Genomic DNA, 19,213 nt, shown 5'->3' on the forward strand with positions numbered 1-19,213 from the left:
TTGTGATACTGATACTGATACTTGTGAGTTGTTCTTCTCCATCTCAAATTGCAGTACAAATCCAATCATGTTATGAATTCAATCCTCCTAAGGGTTCCTTTACCTTAAGCTTCCTCATAAGATCTGGGTTATTACACAACACCCAATCTAGGGTGGCCTTTCCCTGAGTAGGCTCAAGCACAAGCTGCTCCAAACAGCCATCTCATAGACATTCAACAAATTCCCTCTCTTGCGATCTGACGCCAACCTGATTTTCCCAAACCCCTTGCCTATTGAAGTTCCCCATTACAATTGTGACAGCACCTTTATTACATGCCTTTCCCAGCTCCCTTTGCAATCTCAACCCCACACCTTGGCTAATATTTGGAGGCCTATACAGTGACATGCAAAAGTTTGGGCACCCCAGTCAAAACTTCTGTTACTGTGAATAGCTAAGCGAGTAAAAGATGAACTGATTTCCAAAAGGCATGAAATTAAAGATGACACATTTCTTTAATATTTTAAGCAAGATTACTTTTTTACTTCTATCTTTTACAGTTTCAAAATAACAAAAAACGGAAAAGGGCCCGAAGCAAAGATTTGGGCAGCCTGCATGGTCAGTACTTAGTAACACCCCCTTTGGCAAGTATCACAGCTTGTAAATGCTTTCTGTAGCCAGCAAAGAGTCTTTCAGTTCCTGTTTGGGGGATTTTTGCCCATTCTTCCTTGCAAAAGGCTTCTAATTCTGTGAAATTCTTGGAGCATCTTGCATGCACTGCTCTTTTGAGGTCTATCCACAGATTTTCGATGATGTTTAGGTCAGGGGACTGTGAAGGCCATGGCAAAACCTTCAGCTTGTGCCTCTTGACGTAGGCCATTGTGGATTTTGAGGTGTGTTTAGGATCATTATCCTGTTGTAGAAGCCATCCTCTTTGCATCTTCAGCTTTTTTACAGACGGTGTGATGTTTGCTTCCAGAATTTGCTGGTATTTAATTGAATTCATTCTTCCCTTTACCAGTGAAATGTTCCCCGTGCCACTGGCTGCAACACAAGCCCAAAGCATGATCGGTCCACCCCCGTACTTAACAGTTGGAGAGGTGTTCTTTTCATGAAATTCTGGACCCTTTTTTCTCCAAACATACCTTTGCTCATTGCGGCCAAACAGTTCTATTTTAACTTCATCAGTCCACAGGACTTGTTTCCAAAATGCATCAGGCTTGTTTAGATAACACACAAAAAAAATGCTGGTGAACGCAGCAGGCCGGGCAGCATCCATAGAAAGAGGTACAGTAAACGTTTCGGGCCAAGACCCGAAATGTCGACTGTACCTCTTCCGATAGATGCTGCCTGGCCTGCTGCGTTCACCAGCATTTTCTGTGTATGTTGCTTGAATTTCCAGTATCTGCAGATTTCTTCGTGTTAGGCTTGTTTAGATATTCCTTTGCAAACTTCTGATGACTCTTCCATGAAGGTCATATTTGTGCATTTGTTGCTGCACAGTTGAACAGTGCACCACCACTCCAGAGTCTGCTAAATCTTCCTGAAGGTCTCTTGCAGTCAAACAGGGGTTTTGATTTGCCTTTCTAGCAATCCTACAAGCAGTTCTCTCAGAAAGTTTTCTTGGTCTTCCAGATCTCAACTTGACCTCCACCGTTCCTGTTAACTGCCATTTCTTAATTACATTACAAACTGAGGAAACAGCTACCTGAAAACGCTTTGCTATCTTCTTATAGCCTTCTCCTGCTTTGTGGGCATCATTTATTTTAATTTTCAGAGTGCTAGGCAGCTGCTTAGAGGAGCCCATGGCTGCTGATTGTTGGGACAAGGTTTGAGGAGTTAGGGTATTTATGAAGCTTTGAAATTTGCATCACTTGGCCTTTCCTAATGATGATTGTAAACAAGCCATAGCCCTAACAAGCTAATTAAGGTCTGAGACCTTGGTAAAAGTCATCTGAGAGCTCAAATTTCTTGGGGTGCCCAAACTCTTGCATGGTGCTCCTTTCCTTTTTTTCCTCACTCTAAAATTGTACAAAACAAAAAATAATACACTAATCTTGCTTAAAATGTTGAAAAGAATGTTTCATAACTTTGTGACTTTTGGAGATCAGCTCATCTTCTACTCACTTAACTATTCAGTAACTGAAATTTTGACCGGGGTGCCCAAACTTTTACATGCCACTGTATATGATTCCCGTAATGTTTTTTTTTAACCCCTTACAGTTTCTTATCTCCACCCACAAAGATTCAACATTCTCTGACCCATGTCATGCCTTTCTAAAGACATAATTCCATCTCTTACCAACAGAGCCATGGCATTACCTATGCCCTGCTGCTTGTCCTTTTGATATCAGGTATATCCTTTGATGCTAAGCTCCCAACTATGGCCTTCTTTCAGTCACAACTCAGTAATGCCCACATCGTCATATCGACCAATCTCTAATTGTGCCACGAGTTCGTTCACCTTATTCTGAATGCCACGCACATTTAGGTACAGCATCTTCAGTACTGCATTCTTCACCTTTTTGAATTTTGCCTCTGTGGTACAATTTAACTCTTTGCTCTGTCTGTAGTTGTACCCAATCATTGGCTTGTCCTTCCTTACATTCATGTCACACCCATCATCTACTTGTAAACCTGCTGGCTCACCCTCAGCTCTATCACACTGGTTCCCATCCACTGCCATTTTACAAAAGAACATAAGAAACAGGAGCAGGAGTCGGCCATCTGGCCCGTTGAGCCTGCCCCGTCATTCAATAAGATCATGACTGATCTGGCCATGAACTCATCTCCACTTCTCTGCAAAGATCTATCCAACCTTGTCTTACATATATTTACCAAGGTGAAACGGGGACACCTTTTTTTTCCTTATTAGGGGGAGAACGAGCCTGTGGTGCGTCAAATTACCGGGTGAATGAGTAATGTCTTTGGGGTACAGGGAGTCTGTGTCTTTATTGATGCTTTGCTGCACCCTCGAGTGCTTGGTGGGGGGTGCTGACGCTTTTTGCTGGGGGAGGGGTCATTGAATTGCTGCTGCTTGTGTGTGGGAGGGGGAGCTGGGGGGGCTTTGGGGTTCTAACATTTAACTCATTCATTCTTTGGGACACTCCTATTTTTGTAGATGGTTGCAAAGAAAAAGAATTTATATTGTATACATTTCTCTGACATGAAATGTATCTATTAAACCTATTGCTTTGTTGGGTAGAGAATTCCATAGATTCACCACTCTCTGGGAAAAGCAGTTCCTCCTCATCTCCGTCCTAAATCTACTCCCCCCAAATCTTGAGGCTATGTCCCCTAGTTCTAGTCTCACCTACCAGTGGAAACAACTTTCCTGCCTCCATCTTATCTATCCCTTTCATAATTTTATGTTTCTATAAGAGCTCCCCTCATTCTGAATTCCAGGGAGTACAGTCCCAAGTGACTCAATCTCTCCTCATACTCTAACCCCCTCACCTCTGGAATCAATCTGGTGAACCACCTCTGCACCACCTCCAAAGCCAGTATATCCTTCCTCAAGTATGGAGACCAGAACTGCACACAGTACTCCAGGTGCGGCCTCACCAGTACTCTGTATAGTTGCAGCATGACCTCCTTGCTCTTAAATTCAATCCCTCTAGCAATGAAGGCCAACATTTCATTTGCTTTCTTGATGGCCTGCTGCACCTGTAAACCAATCTTTTGTGATTCATGCACAAGCACTCCCAGTCCCTCTGCACAGCAGAATGCTGCAATTTTTTTACCATTTAAATAATAACCTGCTTTTCCATTTTTCCTTCCAAAGTGGAGGACCTCACATTGTACTCCATCTGCCAGACCCTTGCCCACTCACTTAACCTATCTATATCTCTCTGCAGACTCTCCACTAGTTAGTTAGTTTAAACCACTCCCAACAGCTCTAGTAAACCTGCCCACAAGAGTAGTGGACCCCTCGGATTCAAGTGTAACCCCTCCCTTTCGTACAGGTGACACCTGCCCCAGAAGAGTTCCCAGTGATTCTGAAATCTGGATCCCTGCTCCAATTCTTCAGCCACGTATTTATCTGTTACCTCATTCTATTCCTATCCTCACTGTTGCATGGCACAGGCAGCAATCCGGAGATTACTACCTTTGAGGCCCTGCTGCAGACAGAAACAGGTGAATTGATTATGGGGAGCAAGGACATGGCAGACCAATTGAATAATTACTTTGGTTCTGTCTTCACTAAGGAGGACATAAATAATCTTCCAGAAATAGTAAGGGACAGAGGGTCCAGTGAGATGGAGGAACTGAGTGAAATACATGTTAGTAGGGAAGTGGTGTTAGGTAAATTGAAGGGATTGAAGGCAGATAAATCCCCAGGGCCAGATGGTCTGCATCCTAGAGTGCTTAAGGAAGTAGCCCAAGAAATAGTGGATGCATTAGTGATAATTTTTCAAAACTCGTTAGATTCTGGACTACTTCCTGAGGATTGGAGGGTGGCTAATGTAACCCCAATTTTTAAAAAAGGAGGGAGAGAGAAACCGGGGAATTATAGACCGGTTAGCCTAACGTCGGTGGTGGGGAAACTGCTGGAGTCAGTTATCAAGGATGTGATAACAGCACATTTGGAAAGCGGAGAAATGATCGGACAAAGTCAGCATGGATTTGTGAAAGGAAAATCATGTCCGACGAATCTCATAGAATTTTTTGAGAATGTAACTAGTAGAGTGGATAGGGGAGAACCAGTGGATGTGGTATATTTGGATTTTCAAAAGGCTTTTGACAAGGTCCCACACAGGAGATTAGTGTGCAAACTTAAAGCACACGGTATTGGGGGTAAGGTATTGGTGTGGGTGGAGAATTGGTTAGCAGACAGGAAGCAAAGAGTGGGAATAAACGGGACCTTTTCAGAATGGCAGGCGGTGACTAGTGGGGTACCGCAAGGCTCAGTGCTGGGACCCCAGTTGTTTACAATATATATTAATGACTTGGATGAGGGAATTAAATGCAGCATCTCCAAGTTTGCGGATGACACGAAGCTGGGCGGCAGTGTTAGCAGTGAGGAGGATGCTAAGAGGATGCAGGGTGACTTGGATAGGTTGGGTGAGTGGGCAAACTCATGGCAGATGCAACTTAATGTGGATAAATGTGAAGTTATCCACTTTGGTGGCAAAAATAGGAAAACAGATTATTATCTGAATGGTGGCCGATTAGGAAAAGGGGAGGTGCAACGAGACCTGGGTGTCATTATACACCAGTCATTGAAAGTGGGCATGCAGGTACAGCAGGCGGTGAAAAAGGCGAATGGTATGCTGGCATTTATAGCGAGAGGATTCGAGTACAGGAGCAGGGAGGTACTACTGCAGTTGTACAAGGCCTTGGTGAGACCACACCTGGAGTATTGTGTGCAGTTTTGGTCCCCTAATCTGAGGAAAGACATCTTTGCCATAGAGGGAGTACAAAGAAGGTTCACCAGATTGATTCCTGGGATGGCAGGACTTTCATATGAAGAAAGACTGGATGAACTGGGCTTGTACTCGTTGGAATTTAGAAGATTGAGGGGGGATCTGATTGAAACGTATAAGATCCTAAAGGGATTGGACAGGCTAGATGCAGGAAGATTGTTCCCGATGTTGGGGAAGTCCAGAACGAGGGGTCACAGTTTGAGGATAGAGGGGAAGCCTTTTCGGACCGAGATTAGGAAAAACTTCTTCACACAGAGAGTGGTGAATCTGTGGAATTCTCTGCCACAGCAAACTGTTGAGGTCAGTTCATTGGCTATGTTTAAGAGGGAGTTAGATATGGCCCTTGTGGCTACAGGGGTCAGAGGGTATGGAGGGAAGGCTGGGGCGGGGTTCTGAGTTGGATGATCAGCCATGATCATAATAAATGGCGGTGCAGGCTCGAAGGGCCGAATGGCCTACTCCTGCACCTATTTTCTATGTTTCTATGTTTTCAGGACCCGCTTCTTTTTTTATATCCCACGACTTCTAGCTGCTCACCCTCTCTTTTCAGGATATTGTGGAAGCGTTCAGAAACACTGCAGACCCTGGTACCTGAGAGACAAACTACCATTTGTGTTTCTTTCTCATGTCCACAGAATTACCTATCTATCCCCCCATCTAGAGACCCCTATTTCTGCTGCCATCCTCTTCGGTTCCCTACCCGTCTGAGCCAGAGACATGGCTACTGTTGCTTTCCCCAGGTAGGTTCCACCCTCCCCCACCACAATACTCAGAAATCACCGCCTCACTCTCCCTAACAAGCCAAAGGTCATCGAGCCACAGCTCCAGTGCCCTAACACGGTCTCCAAGGAGCCGCATCTCGATGCAGCTGGTGCAGATGTGGTCATCAGGGAGGCTGGTAATCTCCTGGAAATCTGACATCCAGAACAGAACACTGGCTCTGTAGACATACCCCCTATTCTCTCAAGAGTCAAAGAAGAAGAAATAAGAAATTAGGAATGAACCTCTAGTTACCCTACCTCTGCCTGTTCTCAATGAAGCCATGTTGTGTCAATGCCTTACCACTCTGACTCAGACCACTCCCACGATCATCGCTCTGCTAGATGGTACCCCTCTCTTATGGAGACCGGGTTTTTAAAGCTCTTCACTGGACTTGCATGGAGACACTGCGACTGCATCCGTGCAGAACTCCAATCAAAGCCTGCAGCGGTCTGCCGGAGGACACCAGAGGTCTCCTTGCCTTCCCACATCCTGCAAGAGGAGTACTCCACTATCCTACCTGGCATCTCTACTGTCCTAATGGAGCAGATATAAAGAAGGGCCGGGGAAAAAACTGAACCTGGAGCTTCTGTTTTGTTTTCTCTAACTGAAGCCTCGACGAGCTAAAGCCTCACTCTCTGTCCACTCAGATAACTGCCGCTGCGACGACAGAACTGCAGCCCGTTGCTGATTTACATGAACACAGAACACTGCATAAACAGGAGAAATTCTGCACATGCTGGAAATCCAAAGCAACACACACAAAATGCAGGAGAAAGTCACCATATCAGGAATTGAATAAACAGTCGACTTTTTGGGCTGAAGACCCTTCTTCAGGACTGGAAAGGAAGGGGGAAGATGCCAGAAGATGGGGAGGGGAAGGAAGGTAGGTGGGTAGGAAAGGTCACGGGCTGGAGAGGAAGGAACCTGATAGGAGAGGGGAGTGGAGCACAGGGGAAAGGGAAGGAGGTGATAGGCAGGAGAGAAGAAGCTAAGAGGCCAGACTGGAGAATAGAAGAGGGGAGGGGGAGGGAATTTTTTTTTAACCAGAAGGAGAAATCAGTATTAATGCCATCAGGTTGGAGGCTACCCAGACGGAATATAAGGTGTTGCTTCTCCATCCTGAGGGTGGCCTCTTTGTGGCACAAGAGGAGGCCACGGACAGACATTTTGAAATGCGAATGTGAATAGGAGTTAAATTGTCTGACCACTGGGTAATTCCACTTTGGAGGATGTAGCAGAAGGTGCTCGGCAACGTGGCCCTCCAGTTTACGAGAGGTCTCAGCAATGCAGAGGGGCTGCATCGGGAGCACTGGACACAATAGACGACCCCAGCAGATCAGCGGGTGAAGTGTTGCCTCACCTGAAAGGACTGTTTACGGGGCTGAATGGAGGTCAAGGGGCAGGAGTAGCCCTCTGGCCACTTGCAGGGCTACGTTCCGGGAGCAAAATTGGTGGGGAGGGACTAACGGACAAGGCTGGACAACGTTAGAAAGGGGGAGCAGGTGTATCTGAGGGGATGTGCTGATGGAACTACCAGGGTTGTGAGTGGTCCAGCTCAGTCCAAGTCTGGGGTTAAGGGGAGGAAGCTGGCGGATGGAAATGAGAACTGTGCTGTTGTAAGTACCTGGGTGGCGGCTGGGACGGTTCAGTATGGGGTTGAATGGGGATGAATCAAATGGCCAGAGAGAACTGTGCTGGGTGCTTGACTTTTGCAATTCTCTGTAAGTGGTGAAAATCCACACAGGAGGATGTGCAGTTGGCTACCACCTGTCCACAGTCCAGCTGAGTGGGACTGCCTACACCCAGTATATAGCTGGAGCCAAGCACCCCGGAGTCCTGATAACAGCAATGTGCAAACAGCTTCACCACATGGCAGTTCACCGTTTCAGGGCAAGAATGAACGGCCATCAACAAAAGAAAAGGCGAGGCAGGTACTGCACAAGTCACAGGGGTAGGGAAGGAATGCAATAAATAATAGAACTTGTTTCGTCAGAGGACATCCGTGGGGTTGAAGGCAATCCTGGCTGGGCAGGGGGAGAGCTCTGTACAAACGAGCAACATTCTTCCCCCACCTGCTGAGAAAAAGACTGAGGAGATATCCAACCAATCATTAGCAAATCACCTTTTAATTCAACCCATAACAGTGAAACTAATGTACCATAAACTGAAAAGCTTTGCAAACAGAGAGAACTGTTTCCAGACAAATGGCATCGAGAGCCACAGAACCAAATCTGAAAGAAATTCACAGGCGTATCCATCATCATCCTAATCGCAATGTGTTCAATATCTCTTTCGGCATCACTCAAGTCCAGTTAGTGGTTAGAAAGGGCCCGCCAAACTGAAACAAGGTGAGAATCAAGGCAGAGTCAACAATGGCGGTGAGACAGGTCTAGGGTACATGTCCTCTGTAAAAGGACAGACACATTGTCTAAACAGATCTGACACATCAGGAAAGGTGAAAGACCCATGGCATTGTGTGCCGGGACAACGTGAGAATGTTTCCCCTTCCCTCACTCGTGGCTTGGGGTGGACAATGCTCCATAGTGTGCCCGGAGCCGTGGAGGGGCGGCCGGTGTCATTAGGGACCTGTCACTCCAGCTCTCCACCATGCAGGCACAAGGCTTCCCTGGTGCCTGGGCCTGTGAGTCAGGCAGACCTCAGCCATGCCACTAACTAGACACCAGCCCAACCAAAGATCCCACAGGAAGTACAACAGCAGCAGACAGAGTCAGCAACAGATTCTGAGTTGGACCACATCAATTCCGTATCGACAATCCCTCTTTTCCCTACAACTCCACCAAAATTCCAACAGCAGCATTCTGAGCATGCAAAGTGTTCACTGGATCTCAACTGATTTCCTCCTCAGAACAGTAGATTGTGGAACCAGCTTGACTCTTTTTAAACCAGTTTAGCTCAGTGTTGTGTAGCAGCAGGGCAGAGGATCACTGCAGAGGAGATGAGCAGCAGGAGCTGATGCATTACTGTTTCTCTCGGGCCCATTTCCTACAGGTTCTTTGGCACATTTCAAACAGAAGGGAAGGAACTCCCATAGGCAGTGGCGCAAAGATCCTTTCCAATTCATGGGAAAGAGGGGTGAGTTCGCGGGTACCATGCAGCTCTGGGGATTGGGCACTCGCACAGCCGTCACTAGAATGTCCTCGGAGCGGAGAGAGGGTCCTGTGGGCAGTGCTGCTGTCAGCTGTCCTTGTAAACAAACAGAATGTCTTCGTCTGTTCCATAGCTCATACGCGCCTCGTTGAAGTTACTCGTGGATGTGCAGCAGACCCCTATGAAACACAAGTTTGAAGTTAGATATTGCCCATGTTTAGCTCGTTCTAATCATCGTGGGGGGGTGGGGGCGGTCACAGTGACAGCAGAAACCTCGGATCTTTGCCAGGTCAGAAACTGTTGAGCTTAACTCAGGAGCAGGAGGCAATGACCCACACACGGGTCTCAACCATCAACGCTCACCAGAAGCAATCCACTAAAAATTAAAAGCAGCCTTGTTATCCACTTGTTATATTTAATGTCCAACACCTCAGGGTGTGTAGAAAGCACCAGGCTCAAGTACAGCGTTTATAAGACTACTGAATGGTCCCCGGGATGATAAGATGGACCTCTTGACCTCACAATCTACCTTGTCAAGACCTTGTACTTTACTGTCTCCCTGCACACACAGCCATGCGTCTTGTACCTTTCTGGAATGTGTAAAGTGCAAAGCGAATGCAACACATCTGTTCAGAGTAACTCTGTAACTGTTACACTTCATTCTGCATCATTATTGCTTTTACCTGTACTACCTCAATGTAGAGTGGAATGATTTGAATGTGTGAACGGAATGCAAGACTGTGTGACAATAACAATAGATGCTGACTGTTCTGGTTGTTCTACGTGCCGCCACAATAAACAACTCCAAGATGCTTCTTCCCATTCAACACTTCCACAGCACAGGAAGTAAAACTCCAACCATCGCTACATCTTATTCACTGCAATCTGCGTGTGTGACCTGCTTATAAATGGTTCCCACACATCACGTACCACTAAGCTCCCTCAGTGAGAGTCTGGGCTCCACTTACTGTCAGAGTAGGCTGGGTTGTTGTAGAAGATGCAGCCCGAGTTCCTGTTGTAACCACACACCACAATGAAATGTCCTTGATAGTCCGGTTTCCGGCAGAAGCACTTCTGCCCAATGGGAAGGAGGCAGCAAAACTTGAGTGGGGCTGAGCAGAGGTCACAGACGAGCAGCACAGCGTTGACCAGGACCACCACCACGTGACCCTGGGCCAGGTGCTCCTCGATCTCCTGAATGGTGACAGACCTATCGTGGAGCAGAGAGAAATCAGGTCAGTCAGCACTGAGGTACCACAATACCCAGAATCCCAAGTCCAGGCCAGACTGTGAGCAGCACAGACAGAATGCCCTGCAGTTCGGTGCTCTGCGTCCCACCGAAGGGTGCTGATCACCTCTCCCCAGAGTCTGGCCGGCCGACAGCAGCTCCAGCACCTTGGCCGGAACAGCAAAGGTCTCTGCTTCAGACAGAGACTCCCCGCGCTCTGGCATCTTCTGTGATCTGCAGGCAGTCCATCCTGAGGACCACACCCCTTCAAAGTAAAACAAATATGTGTCCAGTTGAACTCTGGAGTGAACAGGCTGTCCCCAGAGCATCGTGGATGCCAAAATAAGTCGAATCAGAGAGAGGCAGATTCTGGTGAGTTCCCATTTTACCTGGAACCTCCTTTGATGCTACACCATGAACTTCCCCAAGGCCTCAGCAGTGGAGTTAATTTAAGACGGGTAAGCAGACTGGAGAAGTCAGGAGAGCCATACAGGTGACAGGGGCCATTAGTGTATGTGTGCTCAGACAAGCCGTGAAATTCTGAGGTGGGGAATGAGCAGAAACATCTCCGAGCTCCACCACGGGACTTGTAAAACAAACCGGCCTGGATTCACCACATACCTTTTCTCTACTTTAACACAGTTTGCTGCAGCGCCAGCAAACAGCTGATTTACCCGGTCCTCCTCGGTATCGAAATGCTTCCGATAGAAAGACTTGGAAAAGAAAAGGCCAGGGTCAGCACAATAAAGACAAGGGCAAGGCATTTAATCAAAAATAAAAACTAAAAATGCGGTAAACACACAACAGGTCAGAGGAACAAAGATCACATTTCATGTGGAAGAGATTTCACAGCATTCTGTGTTCTATGTTGTTAATGCTTGCTCACTGGCCAGGCATCCTGCAGAGAGAAACAATCACTGATCAGACAAGTCACACCAAACAGCAACAAATCCCCTGCCCAACCCCAGAAATGGAGAGGGCATGCAGTGGGAAAATGTTCCTCAATTAGACACAAATGTAAATAGCTAGGTGCTGGGAGATCAGAGTGCAGACCCCTGGAAGACGTACAAAGTACAAAGGCAAACTGCAGTCTGGGTGAACAGGAGCAGAGATTGACAGGAGCTGTGCTCCTGTGTTCACAGGCATCATTCAGAAACCAGCAACCATTCACGGTATGAAATAGAGTTAAAACTGAACCTCCCAAATAGTCGGCTCTTTCAGAAGACGGAGACGCATGGGTTCCACCGTGTCTTGGTCATTTGGATTCTGAATGAGTTTGCCCACAGCAGACAGATAGTGGTGGGTGAGATTTATTCTGTCTGGAGGTCTGTAACGAGTAGCGTTACTGAGGATTCACAACAGGACTTCTGCTGTTTGTGATACAATATACGTGTAAATGGCTCGGTTGAAAACATGAGTGGATTCATAAATTTGCAGATAATCCAAAGACTGGTGCCGGTGTGGGTAGTGTAGAAGACTGCCAAAGGATATAAATCAGTTGCAGATATGGGCAGAGAAATGGCAGATGAAGTTTATTCTGGCCAAGCATTTTGGGAGGTCAAGTGTACACAGTTAATGACAGTGCTGATGTACAAGGCCCTTGTTCCCTGAAGATAGCTACACCAGTTGTTCGGGTGGTAAAGAAGGTGCAGGGCATGCCTGCCTTTATTAATCAGGGCATCCGTTCAAGAATTGGGAAATAAGTTAACTGGTTGGACTGCATCTGCAGTATGGTCTTCAATCCTGCTCACATACTACAGGAAGGACTGGGGGCTCAGGAGAGGGTGCAGAAGAGCTTCATTGGGGCGATGCCTGGAAGTGCAATCAGCAGAAGTTACAGACTTGGGTTGTTTGCTTCATGAGCAGTAGAGGCTGTATGAAATCTATAAGTTTATGACAGGCAAATATCCAGTTGACAGCTGTAATGTTTTTCCACGACAAAAATGTCTAATACTAGAGGGCATTTTAAGGTGAGAGGGGATAAGTTCAAAGGTGATATGTGGGCACGAAGTTTTTACACAGAGAGGTGCGTGCCTGCCAGGGATGCGGAAGTCAAATATAAAAGAGGTGTTCGAGGCTCCAGGATAGGCACGTGGGTATGGAGACTGGAGCAACATGTATTTTGTGATTAGTTAGGCATTTAATTACTGCTTCAGTTAGCTTGCCACAACTTTGTAGACCAAAGGACCTGTCCCTATGCTGGATTGTTCCATGTTCCTTGTCCCACATGGGAGGCTGATCCACAAGTGGGATCACACAGGATCCATGTGAGCTGGGCTGGTCACGAGATACGACTTTGGTATGGTGCAGCAGTCAGACCAGGGATCAGTCCTGTCTCCACTGTGGTGTGTCATCTCTAATAACAGTACTGATGAGGACGTAGGTGGCAAGACAAGTAAGTTTGCCGATGACACTGAAAATGGTGGTGTGGTGGACAGGGTTATCTGAATCCACTGTGAAAGTGGGTGAAGGGACTTCACTTGGACAAATGTGAATTGTTGCATTTTGGCTAGTGAAAAGAGGGAAGAACTTGCTTAGTCCTGGAGAGGGTTGCACCTGAATATATAGAGCCATCCACACCAAGAACTGGAGGAGCTCAGCAGGTCAGGCAGCATCTATGGATGGCAATAAACCAGCCACAAAGATACAGGAGCATACAGCTGTTCCTTGAATGGGACAGCACAGGTAGACAGAGCAGTGAAGGAGGAATTTAGCACACAGGCCTTCATCAATCAGAGCACCGAGTACAGGAGTTAGATGTCATGTTCCACCGAGTACAGGGGTTGGGACGGGGCGTTACACCGAGCACAGGGGTCGCGACGGGGCGTTACACCGAGCACAGGGGTCGCGACGGAGCGTTACACCGAGTACAGGGGTCGAGACGTGATGTTACACTGAGTACAGGGGTCGAGACGTGATGTTACACTGAGTACAGGGGTCGAGACGTGATGTTACACCGAGTACAGGGGTCGAGACGTGATGTTACACCGAATACAGGGGTCGAGATGTTACACCGAATACAGGGGTCGAGACGTGATGTGACACCGAGTACAGGGGTCGAGACGTGATGTTACACTGAGTACAGGGGTCGAGACGTGATGTTACACTGAGTACAGGGGTCGAGACGTGATGTTACACCGAGTACAGGGGTCGAGACGTGATGTGACACCGAGTACAGGGGTCGAGACGTGATGTTACACCGAGTACAGGGGTCGAGACGTGATGTGACACCGAGTACAGGGGTCGAGACGTGATGTTACACCGAGTACAGGGGTCGAGACGTGATGTGACACCGAGTACAGGGGTCGAGACGTGATGTTACACCGAGTACAGGGGTCGAGACGTGATGTGACACCGAGTACAGGGGTCGAGACGTGATGTTACACCGAGTACAGGGGTCGAGACGTGATGTTACACTGAGTACAGGGGTCGAGACGTGATGTTACACCGAGTACAGGGGTCGAGACGTGATGTTACACCGAGTACAGGGGTCGAGACGTGGTGTGACACTGAGTACAGGGGTCGAGACGTGATGTTACACTGAGTACAGGGGTCGAGACGTGATGTGACACCGAGTACAGGGGTCGAGACGTGATGTTACACCGAGACGTGACACGAGAGTCGAGACGTGATGTGACACCGAGTACAGGGGTCGAGACGTGATGTTACACTGAGTACAGGGGTCGAGACGTGATGTTACACCGAGTACAGGGGTCGAGACGTGATGTTACACCGAGTACAGGGGTCGAGACGTGATGTGACACCGAGTACAGGGGTCGAGACGTGATGTGACACCGAGTACAGGGGTCGAGACGTGATGTGACACTGAGTACAGGGGTCGAGACGTGATGTTACACCGAGTACAGGGGTCGAGACGTGATGTTACACCGAGTACAGGGGTCGAGACGTGATGTTACACTGAGTACAGGGGTCGAGACGTGGTGTTACACTGAGTACAGGGGTCGAGACGTGATGTTACACTGAGTACAGGGGTCGAGACGTGATGTTACACCGAGTACAGGGGTCGAGACGTGATGTTACACCGAGTACAGGGGTCGAGACGTGATGTGACACCGAGTACAGGAGTCGAGACGTGATGTTACACCGAGTACAGGGGTCGAGATGTGATGTGACACCGAGTACAGGAGTCGAGACGTGATGTGACACCGAGTACAGGGGTCGAGACGTGAGACGTGTGTGACACCGAGTACAGGGGTCGAGACGTGATGTGACACCGAGTACAGGGGTCGAGACGTGATGTGTACACCGAGTACAGGGGTCGAGACGTGATGTTACACCACGAGTACAGGGGTCGAGACGTGATGTTACACCGAGTACAGGGTCGAGACGTGATGTTACACCGAGTACAGGGGTCGAGACGTGATGTTACACCGAGTACAGGGGTCGAGACGTGGTGTTACACCGAGTACAGGGGTCGAGACGTGGTGTGACACTGAGTACAGGGGTCGAGACGTGATGTGACACCGAGTACAGGGGTCGAGACGTGATGTTACACCGAGTACAGGGGTCGAGACGTGATGTTACACCGAGTACAGGGGTCGAGACGTGATGTTACACCGAGTACAGGGGTCGAGACGTGATGTTACACCGAGTACAGGGGTCGGAGACGTGATGTTACACCGAGTACAGGGGTCGAGACGTGATGTTACACCGAGTACAGGGGTCGAGACGTGATGTTACACCGAGTACAGGGGTCGAGACGTGATGTTACACCGAGTACAGGGGTCGAGACGTGATGTTACACCGAGTACAGGGGTCGAGACGTGATGTTACACCGAGTACAGGAGTCGAGACGTGGTGTTACACTGAGTACAGGGGTCGAGACGTGATGTTACACCGAGTACAGGGGTCGAGACGTGATGTTACACTGAGTACAGGAGTCGAGACGTGGTGTTACACTGAGTACAGGGGTCGAGACGTGATGTTACACCGAGTACAGGGGTCGAGACGTGATGTTACACCGAGTACAGGAGTCGAGACGTGATGTTACACCGAGTACAGGGGTCGAGACGTGATGTTACACCGAGTACAGGGGTCGAGACGTGATGTTACACCGAGTACAGGGGTCGAGACGTGATGTTACACTGAGTACAGGGGTCGAGACGTGATGTTACACCGAGTACAGGGGTCGAGACGTGATGTGACACTGAGTACAGGGGTCGAGACGTGATGTTACACCGAGTACAGGGGTCGAGACGTGATGTTACACCGAGTACAGGGGTCGAGACGTGATGTTACACCGAGTACAGGGGTCGAGACGTGATGTTACACTGAGTACAGGGGTCGAGACGTGATGTTACACCGAGTACAGGGGTCGAGACGTGATGTTACACCGAGTACAGGGGTCGAGACGTGATGTTACACCGAGTACAGGGGTCGAGACGTGGGGTTACACCGAGTACAGGGGTCGAGACGTGATGTTACACCGAGTACAGGGGTCGAGACGTGATGTTACACCGAGTACAGGGGTCGAGACGTGATGTTACACCGAGTACAGGGGTCGAGACGTGATGTTACACCGAGTACAGGGGTCGAGACGTGATGTTACACTGAGTACAGGGGTCGAGACGTGATGTTACACCGAGTACAGGGGTCGAGACGTGGTGTTACACTGAGTACAGGAGTCGAGACGTGATGTTACACCGAGTACAGGGGTCGAGACGTGATGTTACACCGAGTACAGGGGTCGAGACGTGGTGTTACACCGAGTACAGGGGTCGAGACGTGATGTTACACCGAGTACAGGGGTCGAGACGTGGTGTTACACTGAGTACAGGGGTCGAGACGTGATGTGACACTGAGTACAGGGGTCGAGACGTGATGTGACACTGAGTACAGGGGTCGAGACGTGATGTGACACTGAGTACAGGGGTCGAGACGTGATGTGACACCGAGTACAGGGGTCGAGACGTGATGTTACACCGAGTACAGGGGTCGAGACGTGATGTTACACCGAGTACAGGGGTCGAGACGTGATGTTACACTGAGTACAGGGGTCGAGACGTGATGTTACACCGAGTACAGGGGTCGAGACGTGATGCTACACCGAGTACAGGGGTCGAGACGTGATGTTACACCGAGTACAGGGGTCGAGACGTGATGTTACACCGAGTACAGGGGTCGAGACGTGATGTTACACCGAGTACAGGGGTCGAGACGTGATGTGACACCGAGTACAGGGGTCGAGACGTGATGTGACACTGAGTACAGGGGTCGAGACGTGATGTGACACTGAGTACAGGGGTCGAGACGTGATGTTACACCGAGTACAGGGGTCGAGACGTGATGTGACACCGAGTACAGGGGTCGAGACGTGATGTTACACTGAGTACAGGGGTCGAGACGTGATGTTACACCGAGTACAGGGGTCGAGACGTGATGTTACACCGAGTACAGGGGTCGAGACGTGATGTTACACTGAGTACAGGGGTCGAGACGTGATGTGACACCGAGTACAGGGGTCGAGACGTGATGTTACACCGAGTACAGGGGTCGAGACGTGATGTTACACCGAGTACAGGGGTCGAGACGTGATGTTACACCGAGTACAGGAGTCGAGACGTGATGTTACACCGAGTACAGGGGTCGAGACGTGATGTTACACTGAGTACAGGGGTCGAGACGTGATGTTACACCGAGTACAGGGGTCGAGACGTGTGTACACCGAGTACAGGGGTCGAGACGTGATGTGACACCGAGTACAGGGGTCGAGACGTGATGTGACACCGAGTACAGGGGTCGAGACGTGATGTGACACCAGAGACGTGATGTTACAGAGTACAGGTCGAGACGTGATGTTACACCGAGTACAGGGGTCGAGACGTGATGTTACACCGAGTACAGGGGTCGAGACGTGATGTTACACCGAGTACAGGGGTCGAGACGTGATGTGACACTGAGTACAGGGGTCGAGACGTGATGTGACACTGAGTACAGGGGTCGAGACGTGATGTTACACCGAGTACAGGGGTCGAGACGTGATGTTACACCGAGTACAGGGGTCGAGACGTGATGTTACACCGAGTACAGGGGTCGAGACGTGATGTTACACCGAGTACAGGGGTCGAGACGTGATGTTACACCGAGTACAGGGAGTCGAGACGTGATGTTACACCGAGTACAGGGGTCGAGACGTGATGTTACACCGAGTACAGGGGTCGAGACGTGATGTTACACCGAGTACAGGGGTCGAGACGTGATGTGACACCGAGTACAGGGGTCGAGACGTGATGTGACACCGAGTACAGGGGTCGAGACGTGATGTTACACCGAGTACAGGGGTCGAGACGTGATGTTACACCGAGTACAGGGGTCGAGACGTGATGTGACACCGAGTACAGGGGTCGAGACGTGATGTGACACCGAGTACAGGGGTCGAGACGTGATGTTACACTGAGTACAGGGGTCGAGACGTGATGTTACACCGAGTACAGGGGTCGAGACGTGATGTTACACCGAGTACAGGGGTCGAGACGTGATGTTACACCGAGTACAGGGGTCGAGACGTGATGTTACACCGAGTACAGGGGTCGAGACGTGATGTTACACCGAGTACAGGGGTCGAGACGTGATGTGACACCGAGTACAGGGGTCGAGACGTGATGTTACACCGAGTACAGGGGTCGAGACGTGATGTTACACCGAGTACAGGGGTCGAGACGTGATGTGACACCGAGTACAGGGGTCGAGACGTGATGTTACACCGAGTACAGGGGTCGAGACGTGATGTGACACCGAGTACAGGGGTCGAGACGTGATGTTACACCGAGTACAGGGGTCGAGACGTGATGTGACACTGAGTACAGGGGTCGAGACGTGATGTGACACTGAGTACAGGGGTCGAGACGTGATGTTACACCGAGTACAGGGGTCGAGACGTGATGTTACACCGAGTACAGGGGTCGAGACGTGATGTTACACCGAGTACAGGGGTCGAGACGTGATGTTACACCGAGTACAGGGGTCGAGACGTGATGTTACACCGAGTACAGGGGTCGAGACGTGATGTTACACCGAGTACAGGGGTCGAGACGTGATGTTACACCGAGTACAGGGGTCGAGACGTGATGTTACACCGAGTACAGGGGTCGAGACGTGATGTGTACACCGAGTACAGGGGTCGAGACGTGATGTTACACCGAGTACAGGGGTCGAGACGTGATGTTACACCGAGTACAGGGGTCGAGACGTGATGTGACACCGAGTACAGGGGTCGAGACGTGATGTTACACCGAGTACAGGGGTCGAGACGTGATGTGACACCGAGTACAGGGGTCGAGACGTGATGTTACACCGAGTACAGGGGTCGAGACGTGATGTTACACCGAGTACAGGGGTCGAGACGTGATGTGACACCGAGTACAGGGGTCGAGACGTGATGTTACACCGAGTACAGGGGTCGAGACGTGATGTTACACCGAGTACAGGGGTCGAGACGTGATGTTACACCGAGTACAGGGGTCGAGACGTGATGTTACACCGAGTACAGGGGTCGAGACGTGATGTTACACCGAGTACAGGGGTCGAGACGTGATGTGACACCGAGTACAGGGGTCGAGACGTGATGTTACACCGAGTACAGGGGTCGAGACGTGATGTTACACCGAGTACAGGGGTCGAGACGTGATGTTACACCGAGTACAGGGGTCGAGACGTGATGTTACACCGAGTACAGGGGTCGAGACGTGATGT

The 19,213-nt window shown here is 49.4% G+C and overlaps 1 protein-coding gene across 1 annotated transcript in view; it reads right to left on the minus strand.

Annotated features, from left to right (window-relative positions):
- Positions 1–8,258: 8,258 nt before the first annotated feature.
- gucd1 (guanylyl cyclase domain containing 1) overlaps positions 8,259–19,213 on the minus strand; it is a 33,180-nt gene continuing 22,225 nt past the window's right edge. The window contains exons 4-6 of the mRNA XM_063031688.1: positions 11,123–11,214; positions 10,242–10,483; positions 8,259–9,452 (exon numbers count right to left, since the gene is read on the minus strand). Coding sequence (XP_062887758.1) covers positions 9,361–9,452; positions 10,242–10,483; positions 11,123–11,214 — 426 coding nt within the window. The 3' untranslated portion in view covers positions 8,259–9,360. The remainder of the gene's footprint in view (positions 9,453–10,241; positions 10,484–11,122; positions 11,215–19,213) is intronic.

The sequence above is a fragment of the Mobula hypostoma genome, chromosome 23 (genome assembly GCF_963921235.1).
Source record: "Mobula hypostoma chromosome 23, sMobHyp1.1, whole genome shotgun sequence".
Lineage (NCBI taxonomy): Eukaryota > Metazoa > Chordata > Chondrichthyes > Myliobatiformes > Myliobatidae > Mobula > Mobula hypostoma.